Raw genomic sequence first — 23827 nt, forward strand, 5'->3', positions numbered from 1 at the left:
TTTACACAGACCGGCAGCTGGTTTATGGCTTCGGGAACTGCTGCCGCAAGAGCAGCAATACCAGTTCCTCTCACCTCAGCTCACGTTACTTCCACCAGCGCCTCTGCTCTTTCATTTTCAACTGCACGAAGCCCCCAGCACCAAGACAGACAGCAGGACCCCCTTCCAGCAGGGTCCCGAATCCCACTGCTGAAGGAGACTGTCGCATCACACCCGAGGAAAACCCGTCCGCCCTCCAGACACAGGACTCGCCTGTCCCCAAAGCAATCTGAATAACACTTCACCAGATCTGCTGGGCTTCCTTGGGCTGGGTATTTATATGCAGTGCTGCTACACAACCCACTCCTCCCGCCCCAATTGAGTGGGGTGAAGGAAAAAAAAAAAGGAAAAAAAACCTGTTGCGAGTTATGAGCTGGAGGAATAATAAAAGCCAGCTTTCCGGTTACCTGAATTAGCCACATGCCTCTGCCCCCACGCTGCAAATTTTCCAGCCACGTACGGCTGCCCCAGCTTCATGTGTCACGGCCCGGAGCCCTGCCTCCCTCCCGCCTCCCTCCTTCCTCGCCCCATAAGGAAGAGCCGCCCGCGGCCGCGCAGCCCCGGCCGGCCGCGCACAGCGGCCCCGGCGCCGAGCTCCGGCACCGCGGCCGCCCCGTCTGTCTGTCCGCCCGTCCGTCCGTCCGTCCGTCCCTCCCTCCCTCCCGCCGGCCGGGCCGCGCCCCCCGCCGCCGCCGGTCCCGTCCCGTCCCGTCGGGCCCCGCCCCGGCCGCCGGGCGCAGCGGGCGGCTACCGCGGCTGGAGGCGAATTTCGCTCTCTCTTGCGTTTTGGAAAGGCGAGGTTTGGAAGCCGCGTTCCCCTTAAAGGAATATAAGCCTCAGGAGACGGGGGGGGGGGGTGCGAAAAGGGGGAGGGGGGGGGAAGGAAACTCTCGACTTACTGCAACTACAGGAAGTGACTTAATGTTGTACTGAAAAGGTTCAGGAGAAGGGAAAAAAAAAAAAAAAGCTCCTGTTTTTCCAGTTTCCTTGGCATGCTTAAGAACAGCTTTGACTACAGACAGTATGACTGCTTTCATGGCGATCCTTTATGCTTTTGGCTACCACAGGACACACCGAGCAGTGGACGGGAGGAGGATGCTGCTCAGGGAAAAGAAGAGGATGGCGACGCAGACACAGGCAGGCACACGAGAGCAACAGAAGCGGGGCTGACCTGGGCGCATCGGCATCTCGGTCCTGCGGTGTGGACAGACTGTTCGGCAGACACAAACAACCCCCCCAGACCACATGTTTCTGCTGAAAGACCACAGTCTCAGTATGCTGTGGTATTTACTTATAGATGCACCCAAAATAGCCATCCAAATACCGGAGCGGAAGCAAAAATACATGCATACACACGTACTTTAAGCACATAAGCACACACAGCTCCTTCCAACAGGGCTGCCTCAATGTCAGGCAGGGAGAAAGCCTCCAGGACTCCCACTGACAGAGAGAACGAGACAGAGTATACTCTCCAAATTACTCCTCTTCCTCCCCAAATTCAGTGCTCTGTTCCCAGATTCTCATTCTGGCTCCGTTCCCCACAGACAAGACAACTCTGCTCTCCACACCCCACAGCTCCTCGCCCTAGGTTGGTCACCCCTCCTTCCCGCCTGCACCCTAGGTCTGTCCCCACTCTCACACTGGCCCCCCATCTCCTGTAGTCTCGTGGTCTCTTTCTGCCTTTTTCCCACACTTTGGATTTCTCACCCGTGTTCTCTACTTCGATCCATTTGCTTGCTCTGCTAATTCTAACCCAAAATCTGCTTATACTCTCACCCCTCATCCCGGGTTTGGTCCTAGTCACTTCACCCAGCCCACGTAAATTCAAGCTCCATCAATTTTACCTGTTCTCCCATTTTCGCCCGTTCCTTTCCTCTGCTTGTCTCGGTCCTTGTCTTCCTACGCAGCAACATCTTAGATTCTCCCATCACTACACCAGTGAACTCAGGCAGCTCCTCTAAGCTGTCCTTGGGCACAACGCATAAGTGTTGGATGGGAGAGGGAGGAACAGACTCTCTGGAAGTCCCAGGGCTTAACAATTAATGCATCTTTGGAAAAATATTCATAAAACCTCTAAAAAGACATGCAAATCTCATGTTAAGTCATGAGAGCCAAACTGGAATCTCAGATATATTTTCTTCTTCTTCATGGAACTGTATTAAGATTGCTCAACAGAAACCCATAAAAAGTAAATAACAATAAAAAAAAAATCACACTGACAGTGAATGCCTCACTAAACCTCTCCACGACACCTGCAGGCAGCTCAGTGTCTTCGCAATGAAACCCCTTCGGCCCTCAGCGTAAGCTGGCAGCACTACCAGGACACAGTTCGTACCTGCTGCTCCACAAGCGTGAGACTGTGTGTGGACCTGACTCCCTGTTACTTCTCCTTAAAACAACACAGTGAGCACTCCACCAACACAACCCCAGTATTATGAGTTGATCTCTGGAGGCGTTTCTTGATACCTTAAGACAAACGAGGACCAGGCATGCAATCTACCGACAACAACACAACACTGCGATGCTGCGTGCAGGAGCTGCGCCAAGCCTTTGTGCCTTTTGCTGTCTCAGAGAAAGGGCCAAAATGGGTGTGCCTGTTAAGCACGGAACAAAGCAAAATGGATGGCTGTCTTCAAGCAATAAAAATGGTTTTGTTGGTTCCAAAAGTAGAAAAAAAATCTAATAAAAAGGAAATGAATGAACACCTGATAAGAGTGCAGCTCTTCCCCCTTTCAGCCCTTAGGTCCTAGGTGAACCATGGATGCCCTTACTCCCTAGCTTTGGTGGGCAAGTACCAAGTGCTACAGAAGCAGGTACCTCAGATTAACCTCAGCGGAAGCTCTATCTATTCGCCCTTCAGCCAGAAGGCAAACCTTCATGCCCAGAGACTTCAAGTGAGCAAAAGATTCCTACCCCATTCACCCCAACACATATAGGAGTATAGCAGCAAATACCGGGCAGCACAAGCACTCTTGTTAGGTGCCTTGTCCCATCCTTGGCCAGCTGATCATGGGCACTACTTAAATTAGAACTGTTCCCCAGTCTCTACAGTAGCTCAGGCAAATATTAATCACGCCATTGTGTTACGCTAAAACAGTATGTGCAGATGCACAAACACATATACTTTTGTCTGTGAAAATGCTGCAGACACTCCTGTTTTCCTCTGAAATGTCTTTAAATGCAATGAGACACAAACACATCACGCTTTTAGGCCAGTACCCGTGAAGTAAAACACTCCGTGAAGCACAGAGGCCTCATTGTGGTGCTGTCGTTATTAATGCATTTCTCCAGAAGTATGCAAAGACTTCATTTCCCTCTCCCTGCTGCAGGATAACCATGGACAGGACACAGGCAGCATTTAAAAAATGCACTCTTCAATTCTCACCTCCTGCACTGCTGGGACTGGCTCTGTCCAAACATTCCAGTCTTGCCAAGTTCTATTAAATTATATTCTATCCAATGCACTACACAAGAACATCAGTATATTAAAATATTGAGTCAGCCTACTGGAGTCCACATTAATCGTGTCTGCTCCCAGACCAGGAGAACTGGAAAAAAATAGGACATTTAGTTGATGTGCTTCAAGACTTCTGAGGGAGAGAAAAGCAGTGAAGATGTGAACAGACATAGAGTTTTGGTTCTGCAAGCTATTGTGGAGCCGCCTTGGAGGGTCCAGGAAGAGCAAAGAAAAGCAACTGAAGATGTATTTCTGAAGCTAAAAGTCTAAAGTGCCCTGAAAAATACAGACATCACATCTAAAGCCTTCTCTCCCCATCTGGTTATGATATCTGCTCTAAGGCATTTTCATCTTGGATCTGACTGTTATTAAAGAAGTCTTTTCCATTGAAATAATGTTATGAATAACAGAGTCTCCTTCCAGAGTTATGGCATAAGACAATTTATAAAGAATGCTGCAGAGGAAAAAATACACGGGCAATATCTGGCATAAATGGAGTCAAATCAGTATTTTTATATGCTCAACTTCAGTTTGAAAGGTTATCTGGGGCAGGAAAAGAGGGGATAAAAAAAAAGAGTTCTGACTTTTTGATTCTTTACTGCAACAGAGAAGAAACTGACGCTTTTCCTTTCCTGCTCTCACCCCCAATACTGCTTTTGTTCTTCTCTCTTTCTGTTCTTCAGCATACATAAATGAGTATCAGCCTCGCGTTCTGAAAAGAAGCAGCACACGGAAGGCTGAGCACTTGTTCAAAAAGAAAAAGCAGAATGGAATAATTAACAATTTTTCTTCCATTCTCCTTTTCAGGTGTTGGGATTTGAATGTAAGTTAAAAAAAAAAGAACAAGAAAAAAACTTGGAAAACAGACCTTAGCTTTGCAGAACACTCATTCGATCAGCTTTCTTTTGGCTAGCAATATACAGAAGATGCCACGAAATTACTAACTCTCCAACAATTCAGCCTAGCTCTCTGGTATTTTCAAAGGTGGAGACAAAAAAGCCCAAAAACCAAACAATCAATCAATCAGATTTTTATTTTCTTTTATTCCCAGAACGGAGAGGGAAAAACTTACAAGAAACAGAAAGTTGTTTCTGTACTTTGTCAGACACAGCAGGAGCATCGAGTGTTTTCTTTTCTCCCTTTGCAGCCGAAGCACACAGCGGTGGCGCGGAGCACGCCGCAGGTGTGGCGCGCAGGCTGCCTCAGTTGGCTGCTTGTCTCCCACAAGGAGGAGAGCCACCGCAGCACAGCAGCGCCAAGCCACGGAGCTGCCCACGACGACACCACGGAGCTGCCCACGACGACACCCTGGTGCTGGCCCGGGATGCCCTTTCTGCCGCGCCAGGCTGGAGTGCCCGGATGACCCAGCGCAGCTTGTACAAGCAACGGCACAATCGCCCAGCACGCTGCACTGTAGTGTAGACGTGGCTGACAACACCTTCCCCCCCTTTTTCTGCTATGGGAAAACAACCAATAAATACCTCCTTGTAAGAAAGGTAATCTGTTTTGCTATTACTCAGCTACAGCTATGCCTAGAGCAAACGGGATTTAACTCCTGATGCAAGTGAGGCTGCGGGGTATGTGGTACTACAGTCCAAACCAAAATGCCAAAGGGATGACCAACCCTGCTACCAGCCCCGCAGTTACAGGTGCGGAGGATTCTCCTGTTACACAGGAATTCCATTTACTGCACATTTTACTGAAGAAATAAATCTCCAGTGTAAAATGTTTGCTGCAAATTTAATCTCAAAGAAAAACGAGGAGCAGAAAAATGGTGAAATATTTTTATAAGGTTTTTAGATTACTTTTTAAAATTTATGTGTCAATGCCCCAGGTGGGCAGCTGACTTTTAAATGTGACATCTAAATACCCCTCAGTACTTTGTGTTGGGAGTTGTAATACAAAAATGGGGGATAGCCACTTCCCTAATTATAATAATAACAGAGAAAGGCTGAAACTATGATACTGTGTAATAAATAGGTTTTTATTTCAAGATGTAGAAGCTCCAGCTCAGATGTTTGTAATGGCAAGCCTCACAGAAGTGAACTGAGGACACCACCTTAAGTCAACGAACATAAGCAGCAGCAATGTTGAAGAAAGATGGTTCAGAGGGCTGCTGTGTTTTGGTTGCACTGTGAATGCAAACACTAGGGCACTGGGCTGCGATGCCACATTTACCACGCAACATTGGTAAAAGAAGGTATTTTAAGAATGGATCTGCTGTCTTAATACCATGCTCTTTCTAGAAGTAAGACCATGAAGGCAATAGAAGAAAAACTCAAAACAATCACAGCCACAATGCAAAGGCTATTAAAAGCATCAGAAGTCTTTCCATCGACTTAATCGGGCTTTTCCATTCACTTGATCAACCCACAGTGAAGAGAGTCTCTCAAGCAGTTATGTTCCTTTGAACCTGAAAAATCTTAGTGGCTTAGCATTATACTAGGATTACCATTATAATAAAAACTTAATAAATATTTATTTGCTTAGCATTATAGCAAAAACAATGAGCCAGCTCTCACCATGGTACCAATGATCAGATGGATGCACTAGTCTGGATGTCCCCCTGTTACCTCCTCCTCAAGAGTCAATTCCTAAACCACAGAACCATTTCTTAACCTTGTAGAAGAGACTCTGGATTTTCTTATTCTTCTCCCTTTGCTGCATGTTTGCTAACTATGTGCTGGCTACTCTTCATAGCTATGAAAACCAGAGCATTTTGGTATGTTCAGAATGCTCATCAGCCTGCTACCCAAAGGCATTTATATATATTTTTATTTAATATATATAAAAATATTACATATATTTTATATATATATATTTAAAAAATAGCCTTTTTGGTGTTAGGAGGGGGTCTTTCAAGGTCACATTACCTTTTTTTACACCATTAGAGGTTTTCCTCCACATGGTAAAAACGAGTTACTTACAGAGTTTACACCTGAACATCATGTAACCACAACTAAAAATTATTCCTGTGAGCTGAAAGTAAAAACCACTTTTAAAAAAACACACCTCCTAACCCTCTCTAGTCTTTCTAATGTCTAAAACTTTTACTTCTAGAATCTCTGAACTGAAAACTTGCAGCTCAAACAGAAGTGCATTTAAAATATAAAATACAGGCTGTAAGAAAGTCATGCAAATTAATTAACCCTGAATAAAGAATGAATCTTGTTTATGAGAAATCTATTCGGGGCGGGGGCACAACCAAGTGTCCTGAGAGTGATTGCAATATGCCCCCCTTATCAAAATTCACATAATCCGCTTTATATTCTTGACAACTCTCTTATTTGAGGCTGATAACAAGTCTCCTTTTCATCTGCTCTTATTTTCTGGGAATAGCTCTAGATCTGGCAGTTCTGTGGTGGGACATCTCTGTATGTGCACCACCTCAAGGCCGCTAACCACAGAAACTCAAAACTAAGAGGCTAGTCTGTTTTGCCTCCATCCCGGTTTCTGACTCACAGGTCCCAGGGGAAATAAAACTACAGCTGGCAGGAAGCAGGGCATGGGTGGGAAGGGATAGAGTCATTAGCTTATTCTGCTAACTGCCCCACCAGCAGCAAGAGCAGAGCAGAAACCATGGTGGGGCCTGCTGCTATTATCAACAGCGCTGTCACCTCTGGGTAGAAACTACTCTAAAAACAGTGGCCACCTGGGCAAATTGCTGTCACAAGTCAGCCTGTGGGTGCACTGCGGCTCCGAGCATGACCAGCAGGTCCACCATCAAGCAAGTCAGAAGCAAGTGGCAGCCTTAGTTGCATTGTACTGATGCATTTCCCAAATCATCCTCCACAAATGCCACTTTAACCAATATGCTGTGTCAAGAAATGTAACTGAAGAAGAAAGAGCTTGCCTTACATTGAAAGCAAACCACTGAACTGGTGACAGGGGCTTCATTGGCTCAGCCACAGAAAATGCTCTCCCCTCAAAGATGCTCATGTCCTCATAGTACAGTTAGCCTCCTGCTCTCTCAGGTGTCACTGGGAAGAGCGACAAGGTGTCAACAGTCATCCTTTACTTTTGGCCTTGAAACAGGGGTCATTTCAGTCCTGTTTACTTACGTTTGGAAACCAGATGCCAACAAGGCAAGTCCCAAACAGTATGAACTCATTCTTTCCAAGCACCTGATTCCATGTGCATTTTTTTCATCTTGCGCTATTTGTCTACTTGAGAACTGCCCTTCATCATTCCCTGAAGCATTTATTTCATTCACTTTCTACCGTGTGCACACTTATTGGCTCCAGGCACATTTGTGACAAATGAAGAGCATTCCATTTAAAGACACTTTCCAAATCAGACTAACTCAGGCCTGGCAAAATAATATAAGTTATGGCAAACAGTAGATACCAATCACAAGCTCTTCGCAGCCTGGGAGAAAGCCATATGATGTGCTCTACTGACCACAGTACCAGAGCAGCTCAGTTTCAGACCACCACAGCTCTCCTTTCCGAAAATACATCCCAACAGATCTGGGCTAACTGGTTCAGCCAGCGATGCTGATGAACACGAGGTTGAGCCCCAGTGTTGTAAGGCAGCTCGCTGTCCTCTGCTGCACAGGAGAAACCCCAAAGTTCCCCTGCCTCCCTTGTCAGCCCTTGGAAATATGGCATGGCAGCCCCACTCTTCCAACAATGCCTCATCCCCTGTTACTTTCCACCACTTCACTGCCACAAGAAAAATGACAAAGGAAAAAATAGTTACAAAGACCAAGGCTTGCATCCACATACTAGGATGGGCTTCACAAAACCCAGATAGAGGGCTGGCAAAGCAGAAGAGGACTAAACTCTCAAATATTTCTCTTCCTTCCTCACTCATCCAAATCATCTCCTGACTCTCCATGGGGGCCAAAAGGAGTCATGGATGCAAGCCAGGTGTTTGCCTGAAAATGTCTTTGAACACAAATGTGCACCAGCGTTACCTGCTGAAGCCCAAGCGAAGAAGGCTGTGTTTGCTTTCTAGCCAAGAACAACTGAATCAAAAACCCAAAATATTTAGATTTATAATGTCATTACCCTTCTGTGCCTATAAATCTCTTAAGAGGTGAGAAGCAGAGAACAGATACATAGGGCTATTGTAACAGGAGTAACCATCGGGAAAGAACCTGGACTCCTGGGATATAAACCTGCCATGGAATATTAAAACTGATTTACAGTTTCAGTTTGGTCTTACAGCTGTGCACAGGGTAGAAAAAATGGAAGAATTGTCTTCTGCAAGAATGGTTCTACAAATATTTGTATTTACGAGTCCTGGAAGGACATTATTTTGTCACATGCTTACCTCCATAAGGAATATGGTTTATGCTGCATAATCAGTATGATATTTCAAATACCAGGAATTGTTGCCTCTTACCCCTTTTTATATTAATCTGATTCCTTGTGTGAGATAAGATGTGTGTTGCCTTACAAACTTCAAAAACATAAGCAATTTGCATCTTCCAAAAACACTGAAAGCTTTTTCCCTGCACTTACAATAGTTCAGACCGATAAACTGATTTTCTCCCAAAACGTTTAAAAAGTGGTCATCAGAGAAAATATGGAAAAGGTCATTATTAGAAGTAATTCTTTATGCACATTCTAAATAGCTAAAAAAAGTGGCTTATAATTGAAAGTCTATGAACAGTATTCAAAATGAGCAACTTTAGGGGTAACAGCTACCTTTCTGCTGTTGAAACGATGCCTTACACTAAATAAGTGCAGCGCTCCCTTCACTTTCTCCCACTAGAAAACCTGCATTTGTTGAAGGAAATAAACTACTCCGTATGCAACAACAAAAAGAAAGAGGCTACCAGAGGTGCGTGAAACCGCAAGTGCGAACTCCCGTCAGACAGCAGCACTTATGAGACAACGCAGCTAACCGGCCACTGTTAAAAACCGAAAAAACTCCATCCCAACTTAATATCCTAAAAGCACATCAAGGGCTGGTTTCAGCTGTGCTAGCCTGGGGTGCCCCCCATCCCTTTTCTAAGCTGGCCCGCAGCGCTAGCAGAGGCAGCCGCTCGCATCTCACCTCTCCCCCCACCCCGTCCGAGGGTCTCACTCACCGATCCACCCAGAAGCAAACCCTTGGACGTTGCCGCGTTTAGTTTTTCAGGAAATTAAGTCTGAAGCACACTTTCCTTTGCCTTAAAGGGAGTGCGTATTCCTGACACATCAGCAGGCAGGGAGCCCAGAGGTTGCTACAGAGCATTTATTTATACTCATTTGGAATTTCCTGAGACAGTCCTAGCCTGGCAGCCAGCCCAGCGCAGCGCCAGTGCTTTCCTTCATGGCACTTCAGATGCTGCGTGACGCCTCTGGCTCCCCAAGGGTTAAAATGCATGAAATGGGCAGCAGGACAAAAGGAACTGTACCAAACGACACACTAAAAAGATATTTTTTTTTCTCTGATGACAACAGATCTAATTCTCAAGAGGGAATTAAAAGTTCAGGTGACTTCTCTTCCACCCGCTCTCCCTTCTTCCCCAAGCCCTTCACCCCCATCCCCCTCATTTCTCACTCCCACATGTGGACTGAGAGCACAGAAAGCTTCATTGATACAATTTGGGCAGAACAATTACCTCTGTTGTAACCACCACTGCCTGCAATTCTGCCTGCATTACATTCAATCTCGTTTTGTTTACTCTTCTCGAATGCAACTTATAATTTGAGGGATAAAAATAAAAACTTCTAGCATAAAGTTACAGACACAGACAGTTGCGTGTTTTTTTTTTTTTCTGGAATGCAGCCAATACATGAGACATCCTTCATGGTAGTACAAGCACTTTTGAAATTATGCACAAACATATCTGATTTTTCCATATTCAATTTTCTTGTTTCCACATAACAGCAGGTATTAACTCAAAGACAACTGGGATTCCAGATGCAAAAAGCGTCACTTCTCAGCATCATAAAGAGGCTCTCAAAGGCCTCAGTTCCATCTCTCTTCACATCTGCTTACAATAGCAGTTGCTGTAGTATAACCAAACAGGGACTTCAAAAGTAAATGGGCAAGGGGAGAGGCTGATTTAACAAGGATAACAGTCCTAAGAGACTTCACAGGACTAAAGGAAAAGAGTTTTATTACCATGCCTTCCATCCAGATTCCCAAGAACACTTAAAATGAAAGAAAAAAAGAGGCATGAATTGTTGAAACGATTTCGAAGATCACTGCAGATTGGAAGAGTTGTGCTTCGAGCAGAAGTGGGATCTTGTGCTGAAATGACAGGAGAGAGATCCAAGTACTCCACAGTGCCTTCAGTTAAATGGCACAGACTTCCAATAAAAGTGTTTCCTGAACATGTCTAGTGGCTTCAGTGGTACTTAATATGAAGCAAAGTAATATTTAATACTTACAGGCATCAGCTTTTGGAATATAAACTAGGTCCTGCCCTCTAGGTAATTTTACATTTATTTTCTTGAATTACAAGTCATTGATGCATACACTATAAAACATGAGCTCCCCAAGAAAGTCCAAAGAAGCTCTCTAGATGTAGCCAACTTGTTGCATCTATGGGCCACGAAGGTACTGAATTTTAAGTGAACTTGGTTTGGTTTGGTCTCTGCTCTAACCACCCCATCCGTAAAGAAAAGCAGCTTTCCACAAACAGTGCTTTGGGAACAGCTTCTAACCATACTTTGAAGTTTCTCCTAGAAGACAGAAAAACTCTAGGGCAGCTGAAACCTGACTCACGCTTTCTGTTTAGGGAGACAAAAGCAAAAATTCAGCCCTCGAAACACTGCCTGGACCCAGTGCAACCACTGCTTTGCGCTCGCTGCCCTTCAAGCCCCGTCTTTTGACCTGCAGAGCAAGTGACCAGCCAGGTGAGGACAAGCAGTATGCAGCAGCACCGGGTGTTACTGGTGGGCATCTCCATCAGCAGGTTCTTCACACCAGGAAGGGGAGAACATGAAAATACCCATCTAGTTTTCTGCTGTGAAAAAAAAACGTGACACCCAGGATAAAGTATGAGAATAGAGGGTGTGGCCAAAACATCCTTCTCAGAGTTACGATTCTGCTCAGAGGAAAATAAAAATCTCTTAACATTATATTATTTCATTTTTCTAAAAAAAGACAGCATGATATCCTGTTTAGAGAAGAACAAATTTTAGCAGCTGTCTCCACATGCTCCATCTGTTTATCATTACTCTGCGGTTTCAAGGGCTTGACATCTGAACGAGCCCTGCATCAAGTCACGCACCTTCAGTGGACTCTCCTCAAAACTCAGTCAACTCAGTAGGCTGAAAAAGACCTGCTACAAGTGCAAGCAATAACCCATAACATGTATCAGCACTTCGTCCCTTGTCCAGCAAGTCAAATATGGAGGCACATGTCTGGCTTGGCACCAGTAAAACCTAAAGGGCAAAGAGCACACATGTATTTATTCTCTTGGCCTTTGAGACCATTATGGTGCCAAATAAACTCATTCAGCTACTGTTTACAGTAGAAACAAAACTGAGGTCAGAACACAGCTCCCCACTGACCAAAAAACCTGACTTGGTCTGCAGCAGAGTGAATGTAAGATTTGGTGTATGGGCAGCCATCCATCTGGTAAATTCTTATCTGAAGAGCCAGTTATTTCACACCCCTTTTAAAAACAAAAGGCAGAGAGGGCACAATGGATCTGTGAAAGGCGAAGGATGAAACGCAACTCTTCAAAACATTTGCCTGCAACAGACCATTTCCTCAGCACTGAAGTGGCTCTGCTTGGAAAGAATGAAATAATCTGCCCAATTAACATGATCCTGTCCAGGGGAGCGCAGAGCTTGGCCTGATCCACCACTGTCGGTTTTATGTTCCTACCGCCAAAAAACACGGCTGTTGCGTTTTGGCGAAGGTTGGATATGGGGTTCTTCGTGGTTTTGTTTTGGTGGATTTTGTTTTGGGAGAAAAGGGTGGCATTGCTGTAGGTTTGATTTTTTTTTCTTTACAGCCTTTCAGAATTTGGCAGCTGGTTTCCATAGAATGATTTAAAACGCGCTAGCCATTTAGGTCATACCTGAGACTGATCTGGCCTACCCACCTTCTTCCCCCTAGCAGATGCCTCTGGAAGTGCATAAGAAGAAAGCAAACATACAGCAACATTTCTCCTCTTGGCTTTCAGAAACCTGCGACCCAGAGACTTCCCGGGCCAGGGGTGGTCCAGGATGGGTTTTAAGTTACAGTGTCAAATGTTTATTATCAGGGTAGCTGGGAGCTATTCAATAACTGGGTTCAACATGTCCGACTGCAGCTGATGTCTTAGTACTGTAACGAGATCTACCAGTCACGTGCCTGGAGATACAGTTATGGATGATTAATCGGACCCAGTGACTACGTAACACTCCAAACTTCCATATGAGAGACTTTGCACGCTACAATTAGGTCCCTCACTAGTTAGCATCTACCCACAGAGAGGATGCAACTGAAAAATGCGCCCTGTATCATCATTAAGTGTCCACTTGGTTGAGCTTCGCACAGAATGAACTTCAACTACTTGGTATTTTGTGTGTCATGAGGCAAGTCATGATCTCTACAGTTCTCCCAACATAACTGCTTCGAAAAGCTTATGGTAAGAAGTCTTGTGGTGGGAGTGAGTAGACCATTCAAGCCTTCAAATTTGGTGAATTTTTTTTCTTCTTCTTTTTTATTTAGACAGTCAGACATATTTGCCTGCTTCTATTCAGACATGAGAACTGCATGAGCTAGCAACTCAGCTTGCAGCTCCCAGCAGGGCTTTACGGGTCAGCATTGCTTTCCCGTTTTGTAGAGATGAAAAGTGAATGACACTGAACATGAATACAAGAGACAGGAAAAATCCATGACTGTTAAAGAAAAATATGCATTCTTAAATCTGGAAATACATGTACAGGCTTCTTATGCCACAGACAAGGATGCAAACTGAACTTCTTCCTGTTGGGAACTCAAGTGGAGGTGTCAGCCTAGCGGCTGCCTCCTCATGCATTTGGAAAAAGCACACCGAGTCATTCGGGGTTAGATGGTGGATCCTGCCAGCATGGAAGGCATCCCATGCCCATCACTCATCACCCCCCACCTCCCCAGCTGAGCAGAGGCAGAGGGTGCAGGAGGGAACTCATGGCTTTGCCACAGAGACAGTATAGGCTACGGTTTTAGGCATCTCTTTCCTACTTGGATCAAGACTCTGCAATCAAACACCATGGATTAACGCAGAAATACTGCACTTCTACCCACAGTAACATACTGATTACGCAAAACGCTGAGGCAAGGAAAAGTGCCACACAAACTGGGGAAAAAAGCAAGTGCCACGCATAACTAATGGGACACATGGGCAAGACTATGCATGTTCATTATTAATGTGCCATGATAAACAGTGCGTGCAGTACATCACGCAGCAGCAGGATTGGAGAAGGACAGTAAAGCTGGAGTGGAGCAGGAGATGCTACACTCAGTTTCACACAAAGATGTCTCTCCTGCTGCTGCGGTCTTGGCTGTACCCGGTGTCTTGTCCTACAGCGATACGGGCTGAGATGGTCTGGCTGAGCCATGCACATGCTTGTAGAGTTGTAGCCTTAAAACTTTTCTCTGCAAAGGGAGAAGGAAGTAATTTTCCCAGAGTCCTCAACAGTGCATTTTCCACAGCACTGAAGATGGGTTGTGAGGAAGCCTTTGAGCATTAAAGGCAAAGCCGGGGGGCAGAGGAGGGTTGGTTATCAGGGGGGAGGCGCAGGCTGCACTCCCCAGGGACTGCACCCGGGGAGAAGTCCCTGCGTGTCCTCAAGGAGAGCTGGGGTGAGACCAAGCACTGGAGAAGGGGGCCAAGATGAATATCAGGGAACAAAAAGGAACAGACGAGCATCCTGGATGGAAGACATGCTGTCTAAGAGCAGAGGAAGAGAACAGGATTGTAACTAATGATGGCAAGGGAGGATGGTGAAAGTCTAAAGGGCGATGCAGTGGATGCACAGCCTTGTGAGCACATTCAAGTACTGGCAAGCTTAAAAGCTATGTAACAGCCATCTGTCTCCATGTAGAAGAACAGAGTACAGGAGCAGAAGAGAATGATTCTAAAATACACTTTTTTTAAAACTTCTTAACTTAAGGTATGGAAAAACATATCTAAAATTTAAGAATCACAATTTCTGCTCGAGGGAGGGGGAAAAGGGGGAGAAAGGGCTTAGCCATGGACTTCTTGAAGTGAAAAAACACTGCTGATCCTCATAATCCCTTGAAACATGACTGCTCTGATCTTGTCTTTGTGCCTCTATCACATGCAAATGTCAGTCCACGTTTTCAACCACAACCATGCATTTTATTGTGTTTTCTTATACTGTACTTTCTTCTTTGAAAGCTGCACACTTCAGATTTATCAAGCAGTGTATATGAAGTGTTAAAACATGACCTGTTTCCTAGGATTAGACCTGAAATTCTCGTAACAACAGCTAAGCTGCACAAGTGTTTTCTTTTTATTATTAGATCTTCTGCAACCCATATGATGGTGCTCCAGGCACAGGGGTTGGTTGTGTGAAGAGAGGGTAGGGAAGGGGCTAGGAGTACATCAACAAACATGCCCCTCAGCAATAAGAGACTACTCCAGACCAGCGATGTCTGGTTTACACAGGGAGAACAATCTGCTCCCAATTATCAGTTAATTTGATCCTCACGCCAATCTGACCAAACCTTCAAACCCAGCTATTAAAAACAGTTTCCACCCCCTCCCTCCATGCCTCTCTCTCCTGCTTTCAAGCAAACACTGAAGGACAATACAGAAATATCACAGACACGTCCTGTATGTTGAAGGAAAGCAGCATATTGTTATGAAGAAAAAACATACAGGAATATATTAATAAAAAAAGATACAACAATTACCTAGAACACTCATTACAGTGTGAGATAACTAGGGAGGAGAAATTGAGCAAGAAAAAGGGATGGGCTGTGAGAGGGGTAAGGGTCACATTACCTACTTGTACAGGGAAAAGGGCTTCGCAAGTGGGGAACGATGGACCAAAAGCATGAAAGAATAGGATGGGATCTCACACTCACCTACCTCTCCGAGCGTCTGAGCACTTACTTTTGTCAAAGTCTGCGTGAAGAGTCAGGTGAAGAAAAATCTCAGGAGAGTGTACCTAATGCAGACTGAGTATAGGCTATGAAGAGTTTGAAAGAGTTAGAGACAAGGGAGGGGGAGATCCCTATTTGGACCCGGCTGACCTGCTAACCCCCAGACACTGCAAGCTGCAACGTGCATCCCACAGCGGAGGTCAGCCATCGCTTTCAGCCAATATGGTAAGTGCGATCTCCGGATGAAATCAGAGGAGGGAATGGAAGAAAGGGGAGGGTGGCCACAAGCACACTTCTGTCCCGAAGCTGGTCACAGAGGGACATCCTGGCAGGAATCTGTACTCTGCCACCAAGGGGAGTCATGTTTCCAGAGGAAGGAAACGGAGATACAGCAGCAATGCCTCCGTGGGCAGCCCGAACGCTCCCTCAGCCTCTAAAACTGCTGTGAAAACATGATATGGGAAGGGCTGCCCTTCTGTCATCTCTAATCCAAGGCCTTACAAATGGCACGAAAGGGGGGGAGAAGAGAGGCGGCTATTACAAGAAGCTTCCCAAGGACTTCTGCTCCAGCAGTAACCCTTCTGCAAGAAACATGTCTAAATGCAGGCACTTAGTGTTCACCCACAGAAGACAACCAGCTGTAATCAGGCTATTTCCATCCAAGCCATTTCCCTGGGGGACCATATCCTTTTAAAGGCAACAAAATTCCCTCCCTTCCCACAGGGAGAAGATTCATATGCATTATTCATAAACTGCTTTCTGCAGGAGAATCTGGGAATGGAGTGAGGAATACTGTAGAATAGTTTTGGGGAAAAATACACGGTTTTAGGTTAAATGGCCACAGGAAGATTTGCTGATTTGCTGAGCGAAGGAAGAAGATGCAGAGAGAATAATTTTTCATGTCTGGAAAAAGTTTATTCTTGCTGTTTTTCCCGTAACACGTGCCTGCCCCGTTACCGGTGCTTGCTCCTCACGCAGCCCCACAGGCTGCTCCTCCACACAGGCACCTCTCACCCGACCACCACCAGATCAGTGCAAAGCAGTGACTTCCATCACAAGACCTAAGGGCTTTTACCACAGTTAATTGCCACTAGTTCAGTGAGGTTGCAAGGTACCATAAACAGCAAGGCATGCCTGTTTAGTTCCTAGAGCATTATTGGCTTTAAAATACGAGATCAGGACCCTTCGCTACCTCCAAGGGTGTAGAGGGCATGTATTTCCACAGGGAGCAGCAGCTGGCCACATGAGAAGGTCCAGGTGCTGCACATACAAATGCATCTCAACAGCTCACACAAGGAGAGCGTGCATTACTCCATGAGCAAGCGGGCATCAGAGAGGAATGAACACAGCCCGCTGTCCAGGTGAGATGTAAGAAGCTTCTGGGCAGCTGCAGAAGATAATCCAGAGCAAGACACAACGGCAATGATCTCCAAACAAAAGACAGAACAATTACACCTGTTCTGTTTCTCATGGTGCGTTGTCCTTCTGCAAAGCATCTGCATCTTACATGGCTTTGTGTCTTGGGCCATCTGCTTCCCACCACATCCAATTTCCATTTCTAAGGACTGGGCTATCTGGGCCTGTCCTCAGCTCCTAATGACACTGTATTTACTGTATCCTTTCTAACTCCTTCCTGCCCTTTCCCTTTCCAGTAGATTCCAAAATCAGGCCTGAATGGCATTCTTCAGGCAACAAGTCCTATGTAAAAGAAGGTGCATGATCCCTGATCCTCTTCAGTCTGATAAACACCTCCAGGTTGGGTAAATGCAAGTCCATGTGTTTTCAAGCTTTCTGTTGCAGCAGCAAATGCACCCTTGGATTACAGATATCAACTAGCAATTGCAGAAGAAACAAGTATCAATTCAAGTAGAAAGTTGGCATTGGCTGTGAGATGATGTGCTCCATCTCCAGCCATCTGTCCTTACAGCAGATCTGGCATCACTGAGTGTACTACAGCACACTGATGGCAATTTTGATACGCCTTATGATAGAGCTGATGTGAAATCACTGGAGAGTCACTCACCCTTCACCCCACAGATTTCAGGGTCCCACCCTAGCTTGTTTTTAAATACTGGGCACCACCAGAGTGACTCACTAGATCACTTGTGGGTGAGGCAGGAGCAGGATCCCAGTGACAGCCCTGCATGCTGTCTGCCCATCCAGAAAGCACAAGACTAAATGCCAGTTCAGCAGGCTCTCCCGATGGCAAGAGCCTCCCACCAGCTGCCAAAGCACACCTTCGGCATACATCTGTCCCCATTAGCTCTGATGGTTATCGGGTGCAGGCTTAGAGCAGGGAGCATGGTAGGGGAGCAAGCCCAAGCTTAAATAGCCTCTCATCACACAGCCCTGACTCAACCAAATTACCATTGCTTGCATGGCTGATTTGATAAAAATACAAACTCACCTGCACCCTGGTCATTTGCATCTGCTAAGCTAAGCAAACTCAGTGCATTTAAGGCTGCTAAGCTCAGAGCTCGGGGTGTCAGTAGCACCGCAGCGATACCTCGGTGATACCAGCCCTGCAGGAAAGCAGGGGAAAGCGGCTGTCAGCTGGGGTCTTGTGGCAGGCACCCACAATACTCAGGACTAAAGGATCTATCGGACTGACTACTACCTAGCAATCAAACACTTCCAGTTGCTAACTTCTTCATGTCTGTAAGTGCCCGTGTATTGGCTGAAGGTCAGTAATGAAAACTGGTGGATATTCTGCTGAAATTAGTAATAGTGGTAATGTTCTGGTGCACAGCATTTTCTTCTTGGACTACACTCCAGATCATTAGGCTGGAAATCATGCAAAACTCCATGCATATTGCCTAAGATGATACACATCCGGAAAATCAAATCATAGGAGAGACTCTAACTCAAATAATCCAGTAACTGAAAGGAAAATGCGTCTACAAATGTTTGGTAAGAGTTGTTACAAATCAGTGAGGAGGACTTGTATGATAAAAACATTACTCTAAGCAAGCATGTGTTCTATTTACTGGCTTCAATAAAAAGGGTTAATAAATCAGCAGGGGTTTTCATAACACTTTATAACAGTTGCTTAAGCATTTATATACCAGCAGATGGAAAACACATTTATTAAACATTTGGTCTTTGAGTCACGCTGACGTTAATATCTCAAACAACACTAATTCAGGCAACAGCCTCTTGTAATGGCCTCATTCTCTGACTAACTGGTGCATAGTTGTAACTTCACTTAGAGTCAAGAAAACTGCTCAGATACAAATAAAATCTAACCAGAGGTCCACGGGGTGCTGCTGAGTAACTGTGCATACATAAAATAACCAGAGGGACACCAGGCTGCTGCAGGGGAACCAGCGCTCCAACACCGTTTGTACCTGCCACCAAACCACGCGCGGTCCCGCAGCCCCTGGCGCGCTCTCCAGAGCAGAGGTGGATGCCCAAGTCTGCTGGGAGTGACATCTCCCTGCCCACGGCAGGCTGAAAGTGAAAGGAGTAAACTGGGAGCAAAGACACTTGATGCCTGCACTCTGGCTGTTACAGCAGCAGTTCCTTGCTTTACAGGTGCAAAGAGACCAACGGTAAAAATGATGGTGAGTTGCTACGATGCCACTGCTTTAAGAACTGTGTAGGAATCTGAAGGAGGTAAAGCATGTAGCTGAGTTGAACACACAGAGAAATAGCTCAAATGAATCCCTGTAACATGTAGTACTCCTGTAAGTAGAAGCACGTTAAAAGCGGGATGGGAAGGCATGGAAACACAAATCCTTAAACAAGAGTGTGGGAGAAGGCGCAGACAGAAGGGAGAAAAGAGAAAGGATCAGGGAAATCTCAGACACCATGTACAGAAAACAGTGTGCATTTGCTTCACAGCAAAGTAAAGAAAGGGTTTGTGCAACAGCCTTACTATACTGACCCCTGCAGCCTGTCCTACTCAGGAAAACTGGAAAAGCTTTTCTTCTGTTAAAACGCTTTTTTATGTCCCTGTTAAAGAGATGACTGACAATTCTGCAGTCTCTGGATACAGAGCATGAGGTGCTTAGGGAAGTCAAATAAAACAGATGTTTTCATTATGGTTAGAAACAAATACAGTTTTTAATCCTTTATCTTTTTAAATCAGTCTTCTATGTTTGTTCTGCTGCTTCCTTGTTTTCTACATCAGAATAAACGGAATTGGACTGGAATTTCACACCATTCAGTGCCTTTCAGAACATGTGTTTTGAAAACAAAGTTTCAGCTAATTAGGTATTAGTGAAAGGAATGAAAGTCCAGCCAGAAGTATTTCCAAGCTGCCCGGTAAGTTTTAGGCTGGTGCGCACTGTGCTTTTTGTAGCTGACTGGAGGATCTTTCTACAGATACCGCTACGGAAATGTTTGCAGAGCCTCATTAAATAGAGGATTTATGCATCAGTCCTAGCAAGCACAGAAGCTAACAATTACTGGAAGTTTCACCCAGCAGTTAATGAAGACACTAATACTATTTCAAGAAACAATCACCTCACTTTTTTTTTCTTGCACTATGCAAAGAGAAATTAATTTGTATCATGCACCAAAACAAGTCCAGCCTCTCAATAGCTCCCCACAGATGCAGGGTATTTCCCGGCTCCTGCTGCGGCTCCTTGGATGAGTACATGACATGGTCTGGACTTCCATTGCCCTCCTTAACGCTGCTGAGCTTACCCGACTGAGCAGCAAGCTCACATGCCACCAGAGCAGACTTGAAGCAGCAGTTGTGACTACCCAGCTCCCAACCGATAAAATAAAGCAAATTTTTCTGCAAGCACCAATTTATCTATCACTAGTGTTAAGAGCCTTCAGCTGTTTACTGAGCAGATGGCACAACTTTGACAGAGCCTAGTCCAAAATCAGTACCAAGTCTCTAAACCAACTTCCAAAACGTGCAAAGATGAACAAATAAGCTTGCAGCTTACAGAAATACAGTTCACTGCAAGACGTCTGTGCAATGAAACCAGGAACAGAGTGATAAAACTTTAAGTCAGCAGCAAACAAAACTATTGACAAACAGTACTGAAGACTAAATCACAGCCTGTTATTTATTCGCCACATTTAAAGTTCACGTCTTTACCAAGATATGCAAGAGGCAGAGAAATTTATGATAGGTGGTTTCATGATAAAGTCATCGTTTGCTTTGTAGCTTATCTCACATACACACTCACTGAAAATATTTACAGAAAATGTACTTCCCATCAACATCCTTAAAAAATTAATCTCTGTAGAAGTGCAAAACAGCTTGAGCCTTCCTTGAAACAAGTTCCAAATTCAAGCATTCCACTACAGATTTTATGTGCAGCAGCAGCAGTCCATACAGGCTTGTATACCGAAAAAATTGACCGAAATGGCACATAGGCATAACCATTAACAGTGTAAGTACTCACATTCTCGAGTTAACCAAAGCAAACTACTGCTCCTTAGTCACCTCGTACTTGAACGCAGCTGAACATGTGGTCAAACTTGCCAAAATATTCAAGTAACATAAACGCAGCTTAGTAGTCCGTAACAAGTCTTTCTAGTTCTTTTTCCTGTTGCTGATTGATTCAGAGGGTGCAGAAAACACCACCCCTGAAGTTTGCCTTTCCACTCTTAGAGCTCCATGCAATTAAGAAACTTGCTTCAATACCTCCAACGCCCAAATCAGTTCCTGCTCATCCAAAGGCTTTCTCTCCCAGGCAGCATGGCAGGATAACAAATCACAGGTATTTGCAGCCCAATACTCTGTCCATTATGAACTGCTGAGGATTTGGAGACACGGGCGTAGATAGCTGCATGTTAGAACGCCGGCCTGAAGGGTTTGCAAAGCCAACAAGTCCTGACAGTCTCTGCAAAATGTTGTCCAATTTAGCTCTGAACTAAATACTTGCAATTCATTATAGCGTCTTTCTATGAATAAGGCAACAAACAGCTTCTACCCTGCAAGAAGCCTTGTTTGCATAACAATCTTGCAACTAAAACTTCATCTGCATTAACACATTCCCAGTAAAACCATTTAGCTTCTTTTAGACTTATATGTCAGCTTATCAACTTTTTCAATAGACAATTCTACTGCAGGGAGGGCAGAAAATTAGTAAACCAATCAGTAACAGCCCATGCACAATTTTTCTTTCCTTGTAAGCTGAGGAAATTGTTCTGCATGACTTAAGTTAAAAGTGTATTACTGAAAAAAAGTCAAGTTACGTGGGGTGTTTAGGCAGTAAACAGCAACAGGTAAGTCACACAGCAGAGGTTTTGAAGTCCGCCTTCTCAAAAGGATTACAAAAGGTTACAAAAGGGTATAATTTCTTTCTTAGAGAATATACTTTTAACGGTATAAAAATGGGGGAGGGGAGAATATCCTTTTTCAGAGGTCTCAGGATTTAACAAAATTGGTAAATTTAGCCTTAAATCATCAACAGATAAAAGCAACTCCAATGTTTTCATGTAACTTCCACTAGCCTTTAAAAAAAGACTTCTTTTGCATAAACTGCAGATAATGACACTCCATATTTCTAATTTCCTGCACACAAAATGCTTTAATCCCTTGCACTAATTAGAACAATTCTACAGTGAGCACAGTGAGTAGTTCAGGATTTGTTTCCATACCAGAACATGCTTTCAAAGGAGGTTGGTGCTAAAATCCACCGGTTAAGCCAATTCTGAATATGTGTGTGTTGTGATCTAGCGAGTAGCATTTGAACACTGAGTGCATGAGCCTTAGGGGGGAAAAAAAGCTGAAATGTCTATTTACACGCATAACAAAAAAGATATTTAATGTTCCTTCCCAGGATATTCAAAGTGCTCCCAGCCACCCCAGCCTTCATTGATAAATCCATTTCCCATCATACCTACATTAGGAGGTCTCAAAAGAGCACCCACAAGCTCCTGCCATGCACTTGAAATTTTCCGTATAATCCCACTGTAGCACCCTCAGCTGTAATGCGCTAAAGCTATGTTTGTGCAGTGATCAGGAGAACAGGAAAATATTGACACAACCACAGGAGGAACGCTGCTGCTGTGCTGTTGTCAATCGTTCTGCAATCTCTGCCCCCTCCTGACCCGTCAGTCCTCCTCAGCAACCTTTGAACATGCCAAGAGATCTATTTCAAAGAGTATCACCCAACCAAAACAGACATCTTGGGAGCTTCTTAAAATAATGAAAAAGTGAGATGAGATGAACTAACACCTCCTCTTGATGTTGCTGGAGAAATGCTTTTATGTTTTGGTGAGAAGCAAGAAACAAAAATTAGCCTGACCCATAAAAGTGACCAGGAAGGGCTGGGGATTCGATGTGTAAGAGCTGGTTAATCTCACAAGTTAATTACAGGCACAGGATAACAATCATATGACTTTTTGCAGCAAACCCCTAGGCCTCTCAGAGCCTCGTATAAGCCAGTGCAGGTCCGTGAAAGCAGACAGCGCTGCATACTGAACAACCGAGTGCCAGCCCTTACATCTTTGCAAACAACTTTCCACACTTTAAATATTTAAAAGATTATCAGGGGAGGTGGTAGGGGAACAGACAGGCTCTGATCTACCAGGAAATTAATTTTCGGTATTTAGTTTTAGCTGCTGTTACTTCCCTTTTCTGCTAGTTTCACAATTTAAGAAAAAAGTTTTTTTTTAAAACAATATTCATAATCCAAAGGGAGAAAAGTATTCCCGATGAGTTACCTGTAGTACTGCTGTTAGTATTTGCTGGGTAGGCCATGTTTGCTCAGTGACACATCCAGAGCTAGGCTGTTAGGTGTCATGCAAATGCCATGCATCAAGTCCAACCAGACATGCAACCTGAAACAGAGGAGAGAAAGCCAGTTAAAACCGTACAATTTTAAGAAGTTAGGTACATTAAGCAGTAGGCATTTCTGAGTGTTTACAGTCTCATCTTCAGTGCACACTTCAGCATCGCAGTAAATATATTCCTCTTAATCAGCATCTTAGCTATCACAAATCCCATCGCTGTCCTGGTGGCTGAAGTTGAATTGCGGCGCTTTGACAACCTCCAAGAAGGACCGCTGCTCCATATCTGACCTCGGTGAGGATGTAACCAGCTGAATTTGCAACTGGCCTTGGTTTTTTTGGTCTACCCCGAGCTTTTTTGCAGTTTGCGGCTAGGCTACCTTGTACCACAGCAGCTTCGTCACATTTGCTGGCACCTATGTAAGTTGTAAACTACCCAAAGGTTTATGTAGGCCAGGTTAGAGGATTTTTAGGTGAAGAGCACCTATAGAAGAGCCATACCAGCAAGCGGGGGACCAGTTGTGATTTCTGAGCTCCAATGTCCCCCCCGGAGGCGAGGGCAGTCGGACACAGCCACAGCAAGCACGTGCATCCCCACCGCCTGACAAACCCGTCGGCCGACGGCTGCTGCGTGGA

The 23827-nt window shown here is 44.8% G+C and overlaps 1 protein-coding gene across 4 annotated transcripts in view; it reads right to left on the bottom strand.

Moving 5' to 3' along the window:
- Nucleotides 1-23827, bottom strand: part of KANK1 (KN motif and ankyrin repeat domains 1) — a 132248-nt gene that overhangs the window by 28509 nt on the left and 79912 nt on the right. For 3 of the 4 annotated variants that reach the window (XM_087742153.1, XM_087742154.1, XM_087742152.1), the window contains exon 3: nt 23126-23242. In XM_087742153.1, the coding sequence (XP_087598279.1) occupies nt 23126-23162 (37 nt within the window). In that variant the 5' untranslated portion in view covers nt 23163-23242. Of the gene's footprint in view, nt 1-446; nt 595-23125; nt 23243-23827 lie in introns of those variants that run through there. The other variant, XM_087742151.1, reaches the window with a different exon arrangement.

Source organism: Nipponia nippon, unplaced genomic scaffold (assembly GCF_047370975.1).
Source record: "Nipponia nippon isolate SJK-2023a ecotype South Korea unplaced genomic scaffold, ASM4737097v1 scaffold_8, whole genome shotgun sequence".
In the NCBI taxonomy this organism is placed as follows: Eukaryota; Metazoa; Chordata; class Aves; order Pelecaniformes; family Threskiornithidae; genus Nipponia; species Nipponia nippon.